The sequence below is a fragment of the Gobio gobio genome (genome assembly GCF_949357685.1).
Source record: "Gobio gobio genome assembly, chromosome: 21".
In the NCBI taxonomy this organism is placed as follows: Eukaryota; Metazoa; Chordata; class Actinopteri; order Cypriniformes; family Gobionidae; genus Gobio; species Gobio gobio.
Genome location: NC_137117.1, coordinates 35,298,015 through 35,315,887, shown reverse-complemented (window position 1 = coordinate 35,315,887; position 17,873 = coordinate 35,298,015). Strand labels below are relative to the sequence as shown.

Here is a 17,873-nt window from a genome sequence, read left to right as displayed (position 1 = left end):
ACTGACCATAGTCATTTTATTTGAAATGCATACTCTCTTCTTGGAGGGATGATAGAGATCTACAATACAGGTGTGTTTACAATTGCGAAATTTCGGTTCATTGTCAGTTTTAAAATAATATAGCGAATATGAAGCATATCTCACACAGTAGTCAGCTTTCTGTTAGTCAATGTGCTCTGTAAAAATTGATGAATTGACTTAATTAAAAAAAAGGGAGGAAATATGTTGCCTTAAAATTATTACTTCATGCGTAATGTGGAATTGTAAAGTTCTCATAACTTAATTTTTTCAATTATGCATGAAGTTAATTTCTTAATAACTATAAGGCAACAGGTTTCCTCACTTTTTTCAAGTTAAGTCAACTGATAATTTTTTTACAATTTTTTAAATTTGCATGGGAAACTTTTTCGCCCTCAAGCACAGATTTCTAAAATGTCACAATGTCACAGAGCAACGGTAAATGTGACAAACACCTTAATAATTCAGTGCTTTCAGTTTAATATATTCAGTTTGTCAACTATTAAATAATGGGTAACACTTTAGTTTAGGGTCCAATTCTCACTGTTAACTAGTCGCTTATTATCATGCATATTACTAGGATATGGCAGTTTATTATTTCTTATAAAGCACATATTACTATTAATGCCTCATTCTCTATGATCATATTCTACATCCCTAATCCTACCCAATACCTAAACTTAACAACTACTACCTATTAATAAACAGTAATTTAGGAGTTTATTGAGGCAAAAAACGTAGTTAATAGTGAGAATTGGACCCTAATCTAAAGTGTAACCAAATAATGTCACAGCAGTCCTCTGTTGGTCTTCTCTGTAAATGGTTATAAAGTCTACTGTATCATATTTGATTTGCACATTTCTAAGGCCTCTAAATTATCAACATAATCAAAACTGCTGAAAAACGTATTAAAAGACCTTTTGGGAAAACGTCCCCCTTCAGGTCATGGTTTGCGTGTGTTTTAGCTGTGAAATCTTTATTTTTATTAAGCAAACATAAGAATACATTTTATATTGTTATTAATATTTCAATATGAACACTTACTGGACAGAAGCTTCTTAAGTTTATTGGATTATCCAATTTTTCTTTTTTTTTTTTAGAACATTTTTTTAAATGTGAGGATCAACTATAATCCATTAGGCTTTTGAGGAATGTTTATTTTAACATATTTTAATCATCTTTGTATTGCATTACATTATTTGTTTTGCCCTCCACAATAAAAAAATACTGAGCTTTGATCATAAAATTATAAGCATTTGAATATCATCTTAATAAGACATATTATTGGGAGATATAGCATTTAATTGTAGTAATTAATTTGCATTTTATTGCATGACATAAGTATTTGATACATCAGAAAAGCAGAACTTAATATTTGGTACAGAAACCTTTGTTTGCAATTACAGAGATCATACGTTTCCTGTAGTTCTTGACCAGGTTTGCACACACTGCAGCAGGGATTTTGGCCCACTCCTCCATACAGACCTTCTCCAGATCCTTCGGGTTTCGGGCTGTCGCTGGGCAATATGGACTTTCAGCTCCCTCCAAAGATTTTCTATTGGGTTCAGGTCTAGAAACTGGCTAGGCCACTCCAGGACCTTGAGATGCTTCTTGTGGAGCCACTCCTTAGTGGCCCTGGCTGTGTGTTTCGGGTCGTTGTCATGCTGGAAGACCCAGCCATGACTGAGGGAAGGAGGTTGTTGGCCAAGATCTTGTGATACATGGCCCCATCCATCCTCCCCTCAATACAGTGCAGTCGTCCTGTCCCCTTTGCAGAAAAGCATCCCCAAAGAATGATGTTTCCACCTCCATGCTTCACGGTTGGGATGGTGTTCTTGGGGTTGTACTCATCCTTCTTCCTCTAAACACAGCGAGTGGAGTTTAGACCAAAAAGCTCTATTTTTGTCTCATCAGACCACATGACCTTCTCCCATTCCTCCTCTGGATCATCCAGATGGTCATTGGCAAACTTCAGACAGGCCTGGACATGCGCTGGCTTGAGCAGGGGGACCTTGCGTGCGCTGCAGGATTTTAATCCATGATGGTGTAGTGCGTTACTAATGGTTTTCTTTGAGACTGTGGTCCCAGCTCTCTTCAGGTCATTGAGCAGGTCCTGCCGTGTAGTTCTGGGCTGATCCCTCACCTTCCTCATGATCATTGATGCCCCACGAAGTGAGATCTTGCCCCAGACCAAGGGAGATTGACCGTCATCTTGAACTTCCATTTTCTAATAATTGTGCCAAAAGTTGTTGCCTTCTCACCAAGCTGCTTGCCTATTGTCCTGTAGCCCATCCCAGCCTTGTGCAGGTCTACAAATTTATCCCTGATGTCCTTACACAGCTCTCTGGTCTTGGCCATTGTGGAGAGGTTGGAGTCTGTTTGATTGAGTGTGTGGACAGGTGTCTTTAATACAGGGAACAAGTTCAAACAGGTGCAGTTAATACAGGTAATGAGTGGAGAACAGGAGGGCTTCTTATAGAAAAAATAATGATCAAATACTTATGTCATGCAATAAAATGCAAATTAATTATTTAAAAATCATACAATGTGATTTTCTGGAATTTTGTTTTAGATTCCATCTCTCACAGTTGAAGTGTACCTATGATAAAAATTACAGACTTCTACATGCTTTGTAAGTAGGAAAACCTGCATAATCGGCTGTGTATCAAATACTTGTTCTCCCCACTGTATATATATATTTTTTCGTTTCAGGCATTGCAGAGTTAAGTCCATCATTTGCACGTTAAATTTGACAGGCCTTAGAAATAAGACGTTGTGACTTATGAATGTTTTCTTTGCTCAAGTTCAAAGGTATTTCCCACAATGTAAGTTTTAAACTTTTACTGTGTAGTAGTCACGATTAAACCAATCAGGATGATAAAACAGCAAAGCGTAAATTGAGAGGCCCTGTGAGTGTTTACTCTCATAGTTCACACAAGCTAACACTGCATTTCATCATCTTCTCACACAAGCGTAATATATTCTAGTAAAAGTTTTTATTACATCTCCCTCTATGCAAGAATCTGCAGCAGAGAGCCATAAAAGTGTGTTTTGATGAATCTTTCTGCTCATTGCGGCAGTCAGAACAAAGTGCGCGTGTAATTAGAAGAGCATTGTTTACACAGAAGCATGCAACGTTAGTTGTTTTAATTAGCGCTTTCAAAGAAAAAAGTACCCTGTAAGTACACCCTGAAGATAGGAAAGCAAACCATTTTTCCCACATTCTTTCTGCTTGCCTTTAGCATTAAAGATAGGCTTTTTTAAAGCCTAGTGGGAGTGTTTCCTGGTTAACATATGGACTGTATACATTTTTGCACCAGTGTTGAACTGGTTTCTGTGCAGATGGTGACACTGAGTATGTTTACATGCGCACCAATAAAATGATAACTTAATTTACCCCAATTTACTGGTTTTACATGCAAATCAATAACCTGGCAAACCTGGCTGGATGCGCTTTAATCTGCCGTATAAGGATGCTTTCCTGTCACATATCACACACGTGCACTTCAATAAGCCGACAGAATACAGGTTAAGGTGTTTACATGCTGAGCGAAATCGGGGTAATGGGCAAAAATCTAGCTCTGTCAATCGGTTTATTCTTAAAGGGTGTAATATAAGTCTCAGGTGTCCCCAGAATGTGTCTGAAGTTTCAGCGAAAGATAAAACCATGGATTATTTATTATAGGATGTTTTGAAAGCCCCTATTTGGGTGGCAGCAAAAACACGCTGTTTTCGTGTCTCTTTAAATTAACTTCATTTTCAGGACATGTAAGTACCGCACATTATGTTTTGTGAATGTACACAAATCATCTTTGTGAATGTGCTGGTTAGGATGCTATATTGGCGCTACATTTGTGAGGTCAGGCACTGATGTTGGACGAAAAGGCCTGGCTCGCAGTCTCCGCTCTAATTCATCCCAAAGGTGTTCTTTTGGGTTGAAGTCAGGACTCTGTGCAGGCCAGTCAAGTTCATCCACACCAAACTCCCTCACCCATGCCTTTATGGACCTTGCTTTGTGCACTGATGCGCAATCATGTTGGAAAGGAAGGGGTCATCCCCAAACTGTTCCCACAAAGTTGGGAGCATGAAATTGTCCAAAATGTCTTGGTATGCTGAAGTATTAAGAGTTCCTTTCACTGGAACTAAGGGGCCAAGCCCAACCCCAGAAAAACAACCCCCACACCATAATCCCCCCTCTACCAAACTTTACACTTGGCACAATGCAGTCAGGCAAGTATCGTTTTCCTGGCAACCACCAAACCCAGACTCGTCCATCTGATTGCCAGACAGAGAAGCACAATTGGTCACTCCAGAGAACACGTCTCCACTGCTCTAGAGTCCAGTGGCGGCGTGCTTTACCCCACTGCATCCCACGTTTTGCATTGCACTTGGTGATGTAATACTTGGATGCAGCTGCTCAGCCATGGAAACCCATTCCATGAAGCTCTACACACTGTTCTTGAGCTAATCTGAAGGCCACACGAAGGAGGTCTGTAGCTCTTGACGCTGCAGAAAGTTGGAGACTTCTACACACTGTGCACCTCAGCATGTGCTGACCCCGCTGTGATTTTACGTGGCCTACCACTTCATGGCTGAGTTGCTGTTATTCCCAATCGCTTCCACTTTGTTATAATACCACTAACAGTTTAGCGTGGAATATTTAGTAGTGAGGAAATTTCACAAATGGACTTATTGCACAGGTGGCAACCTATCACTGTACCACGCTTGAGTTCACTGAGCTCCTGAGAGCCACACATTCTCTCACTAATGTTTGTAGAAGTGTCTGCATGCCTAGTGCTGGATTTTATACACCTGTGGCCATGGAAGTTATTGTAACACCTGAATTCAATGATTTGGAGTGGTGTCCCAATACTTTTCCCAATATAGTGTATGTCATTAGTTTTATTTTTAAGAACTAATAAGAGTGTGCTTCTGAATTGTACAGGTGGTGAGCATTTTCGGGCTAAAAATAACAAGCTCTGGTCTGTGTGAATACAGTAGGAGACAACATTAGCACATTCAGAAAGGCAATTTGCAAACACACATTATGAAGTGCAGTACTTACGTGTTCTGGGTGTTGGATCACAAAGAGGATTTGATCCATTTGAACTGGTACACCATTGTCGCTTACAAAAACTAAATGTTGGCGCCCCGGGTGGAAACGTGCAGTTTAAGGGCAGTAATATTATAATAAGATCCCCTTCCTATGTCACTAGGGTATCGAAATCTGAGCGGGTATCGAAATCTGAGCGGCTCGTTTTTTCACATACTAGCAGAGAAAGTCTTTCCAAAACAAAGTTACTGGGTTGTCCTTTTTTACAATTTCTGGGTTGGTAGATGTACCGGGGACCCAATTATAGCACTTAAACACAGAAAAAGTCAGATTTTCATGATATGTCCCATTTAAGCCGTTTATGACTTTACGCAGATTATATTACATAATATTAATACTTTTTTTTCGACTTATTAAGCATAATCGTTTTAAGAACGTGCATGTAATCGCACTCAGTAAGGATGTTTCCCTATTCTATAGATCCAGCCAGGAGAGGCCTTCACTGTGTACCACACCAGCCCAACGCTCTCCAGCTTATGCAAACCAGTAGTGCTATGGACCCAGCAGGACGTGTGTAAGTGGCTGAAGAAACACTGTCCTCACAACTATCTGACCTACGTGGAGGCCTTCTCTCACCATGCCATCACAGGTACTGCACAGCACAGCTCTCTTCATGACAGCACACGTTTGGACAACCTGAGTTTCAAATATGGTTTGTGTGTGATTTTCATGCGATTTGGTGTATTTGCATATCGATAATGGATGTTTACATTATAAATGCTAAGCAAGTGTAGCGATTAGCTGCATATAACATATTTCAACATCATTATATGACTAAAATTCACATTAGATCGCAATCCGGAAGTTAATACAAACATTCGATGGTGGTTTAAAGTACGTTTTGAGTGAAAGGGTAATATTAACCTTTTATGTGGCATGATGCTAATTGTAGCTCTAATGCACCTGTCACATCAGGAACTATTTTATTCCATAATATAATTTTAAAAATAATTCACACAAGGCCCCAAGAATATGCTATATTTCTAGAAAGACTTAAAGGTCCCATGGCATGAAATTTTCATTTTATGAGGTTTTTCAACATTAATATGAGTTCCCCTAGCCTGAATATTGTCCCCAAGTGGATAGAAATGTTGATCTGTGTAAAACCGAGCTCTGGCTGTCTTTCTCTGCCTTTGAGAAAATGACAGGCCAGAGGAGCCAATCCTGAAGTCTCCTGGTTTGACGTCCAAGCAGGAACGGTTACCTCCCTTTCCTCCACCCAGAGAATCTGGCACACCCATGCAAACGCTCGAGAGATCATTACTTGTGAACGAGTGAATGCTGGCAGTTTCTCAGTGTTTGGATGTACAAATGAAAACAGAAGTCTTTTTTCAGTTCCTTCTGATCTGTGATCAGTGATTTCTGATGTGTAGCTAATTATTTATTATTCGTGCACACGCAGCTCTCTCTCTCCAGACAGAACGGTGTTTTCTATCTTGTGAGTCAGTGTTTTTGTACGTCCTCGTCGCGTCAATCGGTTCTAAAATGTGCATACAGTCATGAGTTTCTGCTCAACATCGGCAGAGTCAGATCTTTAGAGATAAACCTCACACACGCCGAAGCTCGGGCTGCACTGGCCGGTGGCCTTCAACATCCCCGACCCCCAGTACTGCATCTGGCCCACAGCGGAGGCACCAAACGCGGCGCGAGATTAAGCAGAAGGGGGGTGAGCGTGAGCATATCCGGGCTAGCCAGCCTAGCCCCACAATAAACTGGATTACATTTGATTACTGCTATTGTGTCTTTGTTTGCGCTGTGTACTCAAAGCTGACGCTTTGACGCACTGACGCTTTTATTTTATTTTAAAAATAATGCTATTATCAACACTTACTTTTAACTCGTTCATCTCGACAGCTGTAATGGTACTTTGCATGTGTTACAAAGTTGGTAATAATGATGAAGACGGACTCGGTGTGACTGGGACTCGTGTTTATTCAGAACTCTCATATACAAACACAATAAACTCGCGCTGACTGACAGCGCTCTCATAACTCAGTAGTTACTATAAATAACTTTGTTAGCAATCGCTCCGTCTCTGGTACATTAGTGATGTCCGGTTCGCGAACCAGTGTTGCCAACTATTTTCCAAGGAAAGTAGCTAAAGCCAGCCCAAAAAGTCGCTAGATGTCGCTAGATGACGTCATGCGTCAATTAGCATATCCGTGACGTCACCGCGTCGTCCTTGCGTTCTGCCTGCCTAATGTGTTTTCTCTTAATCCGTGCTCACATACTGTATTTTAAAAGAATACAATACAGCCAACTGTCTAATAAATATGTTCTCATTTCCTATATCTTTTTTTCATACAGTAGAACGAGTATGATATAGTGAATTCAATTTTTTTTTTTAACAATCTGAGAGATGTCTGAAACTGGATGAACTAAAGCTCTGTGAGAGAGTAATATAAGTGATAAGCACAAGAGAAGAATGGAAATCATAACGGGTCAAACTAAATTCTTTAAATGTAAAACAAAGGAAGCAGATAAGTGATTGGTCCGTGGCACCCCTGTGTGCGCATGTGTAGCTCGCTCATTCACGTCTGTCAGCTGCTGTGTGTGTGTGTGTGTGTTCAACGGCACGCGCTGCTCCTCTCAGCCACAGCCATTCACTGAACAGGGTAAATGCAGAGAGAGGTGTGACGGCAGGGAGAAAGTCCTTGCGCTCGCAGAACAGCACTGGCGACTTTTGCAAAATAAAGTAGCTGACGTTTGTCCAAAAAGTCGCTAGATTTGTCGCTAGTCTCTTTTTTGAAAATAAGTTGCCAAAGGGGTCTGAAAAATCGCTAAATATAGCGACTAAGTCGCTAAGTTGGCAACACTGTCGCGAACGATCTTTCTTTTGAACCAGTTCTTTTTAGTGAACCGAATCAGTTCACCAAATCGGACTGAATCGTTCTAAACGGTTCGCGTCTCCAGTCAGCGCTGATCCATAATTTACTAAAGTTACTAACTTTCTGACATGAGTGACAGCCCCTCCGACTAGAAATAGACTAATAACCTGAAGTATATGCTGTAACTACAACAGTTCACCCTGAACTGAGACATGCTGAGAGAACTGATGAGAAGTGAACTCAGGTCCATCCGTCTCTCTGGCAGCAGCTCGTGCCTGCTCGTGCCTCGTAGACCTCGTTAAACCACGCCCCCTCTGCTCATTTAAAATGCAAAGATGTCAGCCAATCACAACAGTGGGCGTTTTTACTGAAGTCTCACAGCAGACACGCCTCTTGAAGCAGGGCATTAAGCCACAGGGCAAACAGCAGTATAGAAAAAATGCCTTTTATTTCTAAATTATGACATTTTATGATGTAAAAGTCATACTAACAATATAAGTACACCTCAGGAAACATTATAAAATAATAGAAAAATGCCATGTCATGGGACCTTTAAGATAATAGGTGGAATAAATGTATAGTGGTGTAGATGGGCAAGCCATGTAATGCCAGACTTAAGGCTAATAATGACAGAATACAAACAAAAGAATAATGATAAAAGACTAATGAAGATAAAGTCTCATACCAGCAGAGGTGTGAAAGGTTTGAGTGAGAACAACAGAAACATGAATGGGACAGTTATTTTTGCCAGACATTAGACTGCAAATGGGTGTTTAACCTTGGGGATAAATAAAGTTTTATCATCATCATTACAGGGCAATAACATATTGTATTATTATCTTATCAGCCTTCTCTAAAAACTCACATGACAAGGTCTTAAAACATGTTTCATAGTTTTAGAGATAACATCCTCAGATTTATAATGTAGCATGAAGAGACTTGTGGTTTCAGCTTCATTGTGTCTCTAAGTTTCTACAACACAGTCACATATTTTTATACATTTAAAAAATATTTTCTTAGTATTTATTTATTTATTTTTGCTTTTTATGTTTTAGCTTATATATCTCCATATTAATTACAGTCTGAGTAATTCAAGAGTCTTGAACTGTAAACTCTCAAGTGTTGGCCTATGTTGGTTATGTGTCTATTTAGAATGACTTATGAGCAGCAACCTCTTTATTTTGGGTGTGTCATTTATGCACCACTTGCCAAAATGTTTGGTGTGGGGTAAGCGTGGGCACAATTTTAGGTAATGGTGGTCCCACAGCTGCTTAGAAGGACTATTTGAATAAAACAGTAATAACTTAGCCGGTTAGCCGGAGACCTGGGAGGGTCAAGTTGTGCACGGGCGACCCAAAAGAGGTTTCTTTTGCATAACTATAGCCCTTAGCTTTGCCGTACCCCCCTTTTTATACCTCCAGGGCCCCCAGTTTGGGAACTACTGAGTTAAACTAAAAGGAAGAAATTATACCTTTGCAATGTGGTAGATATTCCCCTACACACACCTGACTTAAGTTAACCTGGGGTGTCTAATAATCAACGCCTATGAATTTATCCTCTAGCGCAGGACACTGCAAAAGACGAGAGACGTGAGTGCAACAGTCATACACGTTCGTCTAGCACGTGTTTACATAGAAAAACTATGAAAAAGTATCGCATTGGAATGGAAAAACGCGTTCTGTGTGTGTTGAAACTAAGAATCCGCATCCATTATATCAACACACTAACTTTGGCCCAAGTGTTAGGGACATTTAATTTTCAAAAGCTTTACTGTTAGTTATAATTGATTAAAATGTTCTTTCACAGCAGCCTCGTGAAATAAAATAAGTTTTTATATTTCTTTGTATTTCAGTTTAACGTTTATTTTATTTCAAGTAATGATTTTAGTTTTGGTTAGTTTTAGTTAATGATTAAAAAACTTGATTGATATGAACCAAAATGATTTTTAAATCTGATTATCCAGTCATTCTTTTTTAATGAAGCTGCCGAGGATAATCATAGATCCGCAAAGGCTTACTCTGGTCTCTCTGAGGAACAGCTTTGGCAGGCCACATCCTCTAACACACTTTCATCCAACTCCCAGAGCCGCGTGCAGTGCGTTCTCTCACTAATGGACAATTATACACCGTAATGTTGAGCCATTTGTCAAATCACAGTCATTTCCATGAGGCCTCACCATCTAGGGGTCACCGGAGCGACGCTTTCAAGTAATAAAATCATTTTACACTGCCATCCGTACATTCGTTCCTGGAAATTTAGCAGTGTTGAAAACGGAGATGAGTCTAAATGGATTTACCAAAGGTGGACGTTCAGGGCCTTTGTTATTTGTAATATTTGTGATGGCACACAGACTGTAGAAATGCTGTGAGTGGAGTGTATGAATCATAGATACCCCATTCAAAGTTATATGAGTGTCAAGCTATATGAGCCATGTGACATCTTGCCAATCAGTAAAGAGTTCTAACTAGTAAAAATCTAGTTTAAATCACATGCTGTAATTCTTTGACATGTACTCGGTGTTCATTTTGGTTTCATTATGGTTTTGAACAACTTATACCACTTCCAAGAAAAGTTCAAATTTAATTAAGCTAAAAAATGTAATTGATCAATACATATGAGTCAACACATCTTAAAGCTACACTGTTTAACTTTTTTAGTTTGTTCTTAGATAAAAACACTTAGTTCTTTCAAAAATATATGTGCTCATTAATGCATATTTACTTCTTTCAAGTAATAAAGTATTCTCGTAAGTTTATAATATGCCATTGAAAATACATACGGGTAAGGGGTTCGAATGCAGGTTGCCATGTTGCCCCTCCATCTTGAAAGTACATCAGCCAAAGAGGGACATACCCGTGAATTCAAGCTTCGCCTTTCGCGTTTTAACACTCGATGGCACCGTGTCGAATGTGGACGAGGTCGAACTGGAAGCCATATTAATCTTGGACTAAATCTGCCACCGTAGGAGTTAAAACGAAATCGGAATTGAGAGGAAGAGAAACTAATATTCATTGGATGGTCATATACCTTTTAACCGCTAGATGGGGGAAAATATCACACAGTGTAGCTTTAATCATTATCTTCAAAAAAGCTTTTAAATCTATTTTACATAAGAATTTATTGTCTATTTAAAATAATTAATTTTCTGATATTTTAAGAGAATTTGACACACATTCATAAGGGTCTTCTCTATATTATAATTTCCTGTTCCATGTTTTTTTCTGCACATTTATGCATGTTGGTCATACCATATGGCTTTGATTTGGTGGACAAAAATAATATTTTAACCCTCTGGGGTACTTCGGGTGAAAAATGAACCGAAGCGTTTTATAAAAAAATGTTAAAAATCGTAGCTTCATCGGAATGGTCCGATGAAAAAAATCAGGGACATGATTTGAAAAGTCTGGTCGTAAAAAAATAGTCACACTCAGGACCTTCGGGTCAAAAATGACCCCCATAGGAAATGAATGGGAAATGGGCAAAAAATATGAAAATACAGAGGTTTTTTGTGCATACAATCTACAAATCTACAAATGTTTTAGAGATTCACACCTTCACTGTTGTGTCCTTTTTTTCTGCATCCTGGCTGATTTGTAGATTGTATGCACAAAAAAACGTCTCGGTTACGACTGTAACCGTAGTTCCCTGAATAGGGAACGAGACGCTGCGTCACCGCTTTGGGAACGCCTCTGCGTGATTGCGTAGTGAAGCACGTATGTAATCAGTCCAATAGAGAGACGGAACGTCATGGGCGGGTGACGTCATAGACCCGGAACTATAAAGCATACCGGCAAACACACGCCTTCAGCTTCTGTTGTCTTCAACAAGCTCGCTATGTAACATTGTCCTTGTCAGCTCTATGTTTGTGTCTGGGTTCAGACTTTTTTGTTTTCATATAACAAGTTTGCAACACATACTGACACATAAAAGAGAGACACTATGGCGAGTACAAACAGCAGTACAGAAAGTGTGTTCCTCCCTGCTCTAGCTACATTATGAGTGGGGATACACACTTGATGTGCGTTGTTTGTTTGTTTGGTAGCAGCACGCTCAGTCGGCTCTCGAGGGGGCCGGTTGTGAGCATTGTGGCCGGGTGTTCTTTGAGGAGGGGGCCGCGGCGTGATTTTTTTGGGTGTTCATATACCAAGTACCAATAAAGTCACCAAGTTTCGGACCATTCTGATGAAGCTACGATTTTTTTTTTATTTTTTATAAAATGCAAGATCCACGTATAGTGGTAAAAATGTGCTATTGCGTGATAAAAATACTCAATGTGTCCACCGGATGGCACCGATCTCATTAAAAAAATTGCTTTCATGAGGCCTAGGCTTGACTCTAAAATGAAATACAGCTTTAATAAAAAAAAATTAAAAATTATATATACAATATATATAATTTTTTTTATTATATTCAATGGGAAAAAATGGGTCATAATTATTGCATAAATATTAATTATAAATCATAAAATTATCTCAAAACACCAAAAAAGAAAAGAAAAAATATTATTGAACAAAAATGTATTTAATTGATTTTACTCAAATCTTTTTTATCTTAATCCCGCCCTCCGGGTCATTTTTGACCCGAAGGTCCTGAGTGTGACCCATAAATGAAGAAACCCAGAGGGTTAACAAAACCCTTTCTTCTAAAAAGTAATTGTCACGGGTGCGTGCAGGCAGGAAGACGAAGACAGGCGAGTTGCGGGAGTCAGAACAAAGAAACACGTGACAAAAGAAAACAAACCGAAAGTCCAAGAACTAAACTAAACAAAATGGTGACATAACGCCCCCTCCGACAAGGCGTGGCCTCGCACCATAACATGGTGACACAAAGAGAGGGACGGAGGGGGTTCTAGAGATGGTGGCAGAATGTGGCGAAGGTGATGAAACTAAGGGATGGCGATGGTGGAATGACGATCCCCTGGCGGCAATGATGGTTGGCCGTTGGCACAGACCCAGTGCTCCACAGTGCTGACAGTCCACGGCGGAGTCGAGGAGTTGTAGCGGTGTCTGACGGCATCTGAGGGACGACCGATGGAGACTCGGCATATGGATCTAGGTGCTGACGGAGAGCCGATGGACTTGAGAGCAACATTGCAGGCTCTGGAGATCTCGGTGATGCCACGGTGACGACCATCGAAGGTGGAGCCAGAGTACCCGAGGGCTGAGGCAAAGCCGGTGTGACAGAGGTGACATAGAGGGGAAGGAGAAACCCGCTGCAGCCATAGGGGTGGAGGGCCGAAGTGCAGCGGATGGCCCGCAAGTTGTGGTGGAAGTAGTGTGAGGACTGACCAAGGGGGAGCCGGCAGGACGAGGGAACCCGGTTGAGCCTCGCGTCCGAGGGTCTCTGGTCAAGAGGTTGTCAAGAGGTTGAAGGCGGGAGGCTCGCACGAGTACTCCGCGATCGATGCAGGTGATTCAGGCTCTGGGTCTGGCTGTGTCCTGTATCGGGACCGGACACTCTCCAGACACCTAATGGCAGTTTCCCTCCAGTTCAGTCCGGTGGTGTCTGGGAGGTCAATGTGTTGATAGAAATTAGCCCCGATCCAGAACAGGTTCTTCAGGGTATCGTCGTCGAAGGGGCTGGTGAATGCAAGACATTTACATTTGCATTTACATTTATGCATTTACATTTATGCATTTACATTTATGCATTTAGCAGACGCTTTTATCCAAAGCGACTTACAACTGAGGTACTAAGTACTAAGTTTTGGACATTGCACAGAGCATCACACACTAGGGCAGGGAAGAAGTAGAGGAAAATAGAAGGAAAATAAGGAAAAGGATTTATTTTTTTTAAGATAATGTTAAGTGCTCACGGAAGAGGTGAGTTTTCAGCTGTCGTTTGAATGTTGTCAGTGATTCTGCAATTCGGATGGAGGTGGGAAGATCGTTCCACCAGCAGGGAACGGTGAATGTGAATGTTCTGGAGAGGGATTTTCTGCCTCTCTGTGATGGTACCACAATCCGTTGCTCCTTAGCTGAGCGAAGGCTTCTGGTGGGGGTGTAGACTTGTAGGAGCGAGTCAAAGTATGCAGGAGCTGAGCTCGTGGTGGATCTGTAAGCGAGCATAAGCGCCTTGAACTTGATGCGAGCAGCGAGTGGTAGCCAGTGCAGGGAGATGAAGAGAGGTGTGATGTGGGCCCTTTTGGGTTCGTTGAAGATAAGACGTGTTGCTGCATTCTGGATCATTTGGAGCGTTTTGATCGCACATGATGGAAGTCCAGCCAGAAGCGCATTGTAGTAGTCAAAAGTAGACACAAGTAGTCAAAAGTAGTCAAGACGACAGAAGTTGGTGGAAAAGGCGAGAAAATCGGTGCTCTCCTGAACCCCCGAAATAAATAGAGCTCTTAAATCCATTTTAGAGGTCCGGTCATCTATCACGGGTGCGTGTGTGCAGGCAGGAAGACGAAGACAGGCGAATACAGTTCCAAACGTATTTTAATAACAGATAATCCAAACAGCAGGCAGACAGGAATTATTACAACACATCTACACATAACGGTGACAGGACAAGGAGTGCAGGGGAAGGAACAACTTGAGTAGCAACACAAATGAGGATGACAGATAACACATAGCTGACACATATGAACTAATAATAACGGTGACTGAGGAGACAGACGAGTGGCGGGAGTCAGAACAAAGAAACACGTGACAAATGAAAACAAACTGAAAGTCCAAGAACTAAACCAAACAGAATGGTGACAGTAATAATGAAATATTTAGCCAAACTACTTAACAAAGGTTTTATTTTGAAGAATTTCATTCTTTTAACGAGGCCTTTTTTCTTTATTATGATATCAGGATCACCCTGAAATTTTTTTCTTTATGCCACCCCCCCCCCCCATTTATTAATTTTTTTTCCAGAAATTTAAAAAATTGGTCACTCCATGTATAACTTTGATTAATAGATTAATATATCCAGACCAACAAAAAAAAAAGAAATCATGACATGACCCATTGTCATTTCTTGATTTTAAGCATTAAAGGGTTAGTTCACCCAAAAATGAAAATTCTGTCATTAATTACTTACCCTCATGTCGTTGGACACCCGTAAAACCTCCGTTCATCTTCGGAACACAAATGAAGATATTTTAGTTGAAATCTGATGGCTCAGAAAGGCCTCCATTGGCACAATGCACTTTACACTCTCAAGACCCATAAAAGGTACTAAAGACGTCGTTACAAAGTCCATCTCGCTACAGTGGTTCTACAATAACTTTATGAAGTGACGAGAATAGTTTTTGTGCGCAAAAAAACCCTAAATAACGACTGATATAGTGATGACGATTTCAAAACACGGCATCATGAAGCTTCGAAGCGTTATGAATCAGTGAGTCGATTCAGTGGTTTGGATCGGCAAAGTCACGCGATTTCAGCAGTTTGGCGGTTTGAGACGCGATCCGAATCATGATTCGACTCGTTGATTCATAACGCTTCGAGGCCATCGGGTCTTACGGGTGTCGACCGACATGAGGGTAAGTAATTAATGACAGAATTTTCCTTTTTGGGTGAACTAACCCTTTAAACATTTGTACACACAGCTCATACTGTCTGTGTGTACAAATAATCGTTTAATAAATAATTTGTTTATTAAGTTTAGCCAATTGATCAAAATCAATTGTGATTTAGTGGGTCTTTTTTTTCTGTGCAGTTGGTGCTTCTAACGTTCGTATGTTTTTAGGGTTATGTATGCATGCCGTGAATCTTCCTGTCCTTCAGACAGTGACGCTAGAGCACAAGCACTCATTTTAGCAGCATTACATTTAGTTAGGTTGGAGTGAAGAATGTGTGCCCCCTCCAAATGCCCCTTTAAGTAATTCATCCGGGCACCGACACCGGCTAGAGGCCTTATTCTATTATCTGCGCTATTATTTATTGCTTCATATATCAACCATCTTTATAAGATGGTGTGTGTCTCTAAGCGAGTGTTTGCGCGTGTCATTTTCCCTGGGTCATTGGCACTGTGGCTTGAAGCACTGTTACACACACTGTAAAACACTGACTCATGTCAGACAAGACCGTCATTTGCTTCAGGCACAGACTGTTTCTGCTCCAAAATAGTTATTGGTCTTTTGAGTCAGATGTTTAACAGCTGCAAGTGTGAATTGCCTTCCACTGCGTCCAGATTCATTTCTAGTAAGTACTGCACCTTTTTAAATGAATCTTAAAGAGCCCATGAAATCCAAATGGCAGTTTTGTAGCTGTTAGTCAGTGTCTGTTAACTTTAAGGTCATTGCTGTACTAGTGTACTCCTAAAAGTTGGCAAAACAAACGTTAAAGGCCCACTGAAGTGCCTTGAAACACGCAGCATTAGTGTTGACGTAATTTCCCCTGAAACAGGAAGACAGGGCAGGACTAATCGAACAGCTCCTCCCCTTTTTAAAATAGCCAATAGCGTTTTGTTTATGTCATAGTTCGGCCAGAGCCGTTGAGCTCAGTAAAGCGGCAGTCTCTAACCATTTCTCCTCCATATCGCGTTAAAATACAGCATTCTGTGCAGATTTCAAATGGGTTTCACATGTAGAAAATAGTAAATGAGTGAACAAGTGACCGATTTTAGCCGCAGATTCAGCGTCTATTTATAGTGTAGGGGCGGGGCTTCAGATTCTAGAGAGCATTTGATTGGACAGAAAATCTGATGAGAAGCTGAAGTGCAGAGTGATGTCGTCGTAAATCATTGATCCATATTGGCACTTATATCTTCTAAATGCAAACGTTGTCATTGTTTTGGAGCATGCTAGCTTATGGATAACAGTTAGGCTAACATATTCCTTCTAAAAGCCAAAAAACTTCAAAAAATATCACGAAGTAACTGAATGTCTTTTTTTTTTTGTCATAAATGTAAGATAAACCGAAAGAACAAAGTGTACTTTTTAAGACCAACAGTTTGAAGCCATTTTTCTTTTTCCTCTATACTCCACCTCATCTTGTTTTCTGACAGCACCTCTATCACTATCTTCAGGGTGTTATTTGGGAGCACATTAAACCTGTCTGCAGGGAATTCATTTCTGCTCTGTTCACCTGTGCTGTCTGCTGCTACACAAAAGCCTCAGACAAACAGCAATTCTGGATACAGTGTTTCTGGAGGGCTGAATTTAAAAGCACTGAATTAGTGGGTGTGCATTTTAGAGGTTCATAAAGCAAGCCCCTCAATGTTGTGCGGCATCAAAGCGCCATATCACAATGAAAAATACAATGCATCTTAGAAAAGATAGTCCAAATATCAGCCTCAAGTAGCACCTCTGGCCGGTCACGGACGTTTCCATTATCCTGTGTAATGCTGTTAGCATCACCCATGCTCTAATTGTTCATCCCAGCCTATTGTGAGTGACTGGGAAGCGAATGCAATCCCCACAGCGATGCGTGAATTCTCTGAGCTGGAAACTGGGTCAGTGTTGGCCCATGACTGTCCCCTAAAGCCCCAGGGGCAACTGGAGGTTGGGTCAGTGGGTCATCTCTGTCCAATAATACCCCATAAGCCCCCAGTAGTTAAATACACCAGGAATTGATTTAACAGCCTATACATCAGGCTTAACAAGATATACTTTGATAATTGGTGCTTTTTAGCATGAAGATGGATGTATGGAGAGTGCAGTTTGAAAGGTTGTTACATTAGCTTGAAGAATATGAATTTGTTCGGAATTAGATGGCTTTATTTTGGCAAACATGAAATACAGAATTCATAATGAATAATAATGATGATAATGCATTGAATTCCTGGTTTGGACCTGCATTTATTTCCTGTATATAACCTCTTTTATACAGTATAATGTAGTGCAGCCTGTTTTCCTACATATGGAGCGCATGCATTTTTGCTACTCAAAAAAAAAAAAGGCAGCTGTGGTTGCCAGAAATTCACCGTTTAAAAAACAAACAAAAAAACTGTGAACATGTTTTTAAGTACTGCAGTACATG

General features: G+C 40.5%; 1 protein-coding gene across 3 annotated transcripts in view; it reads left to right on the top strand.

Annotated features, from left to right (window-relative positions):
* samd10b (sterile alpha motif domain containing 10b) overlaps positions 1-17,873 on the top strand; it is a 110,515-nt gene that overhangs the window by 59,582 nt on the left and 33,060 nt on the right. For all 3 annotated transcript variants that reach the window (XM_079801845.1, XM_079801844.1, XM_079801843.1), the window contains exon 3: positions 5,552-5,720. In XM_079801845.1, the coding sequence (XP_079657971.1) occupies positions 5,552-5,720 (169 nt within the window). The remainder of the gene's footprint in view (positions 1-5,551; positions 5,721-17,873) is intronic.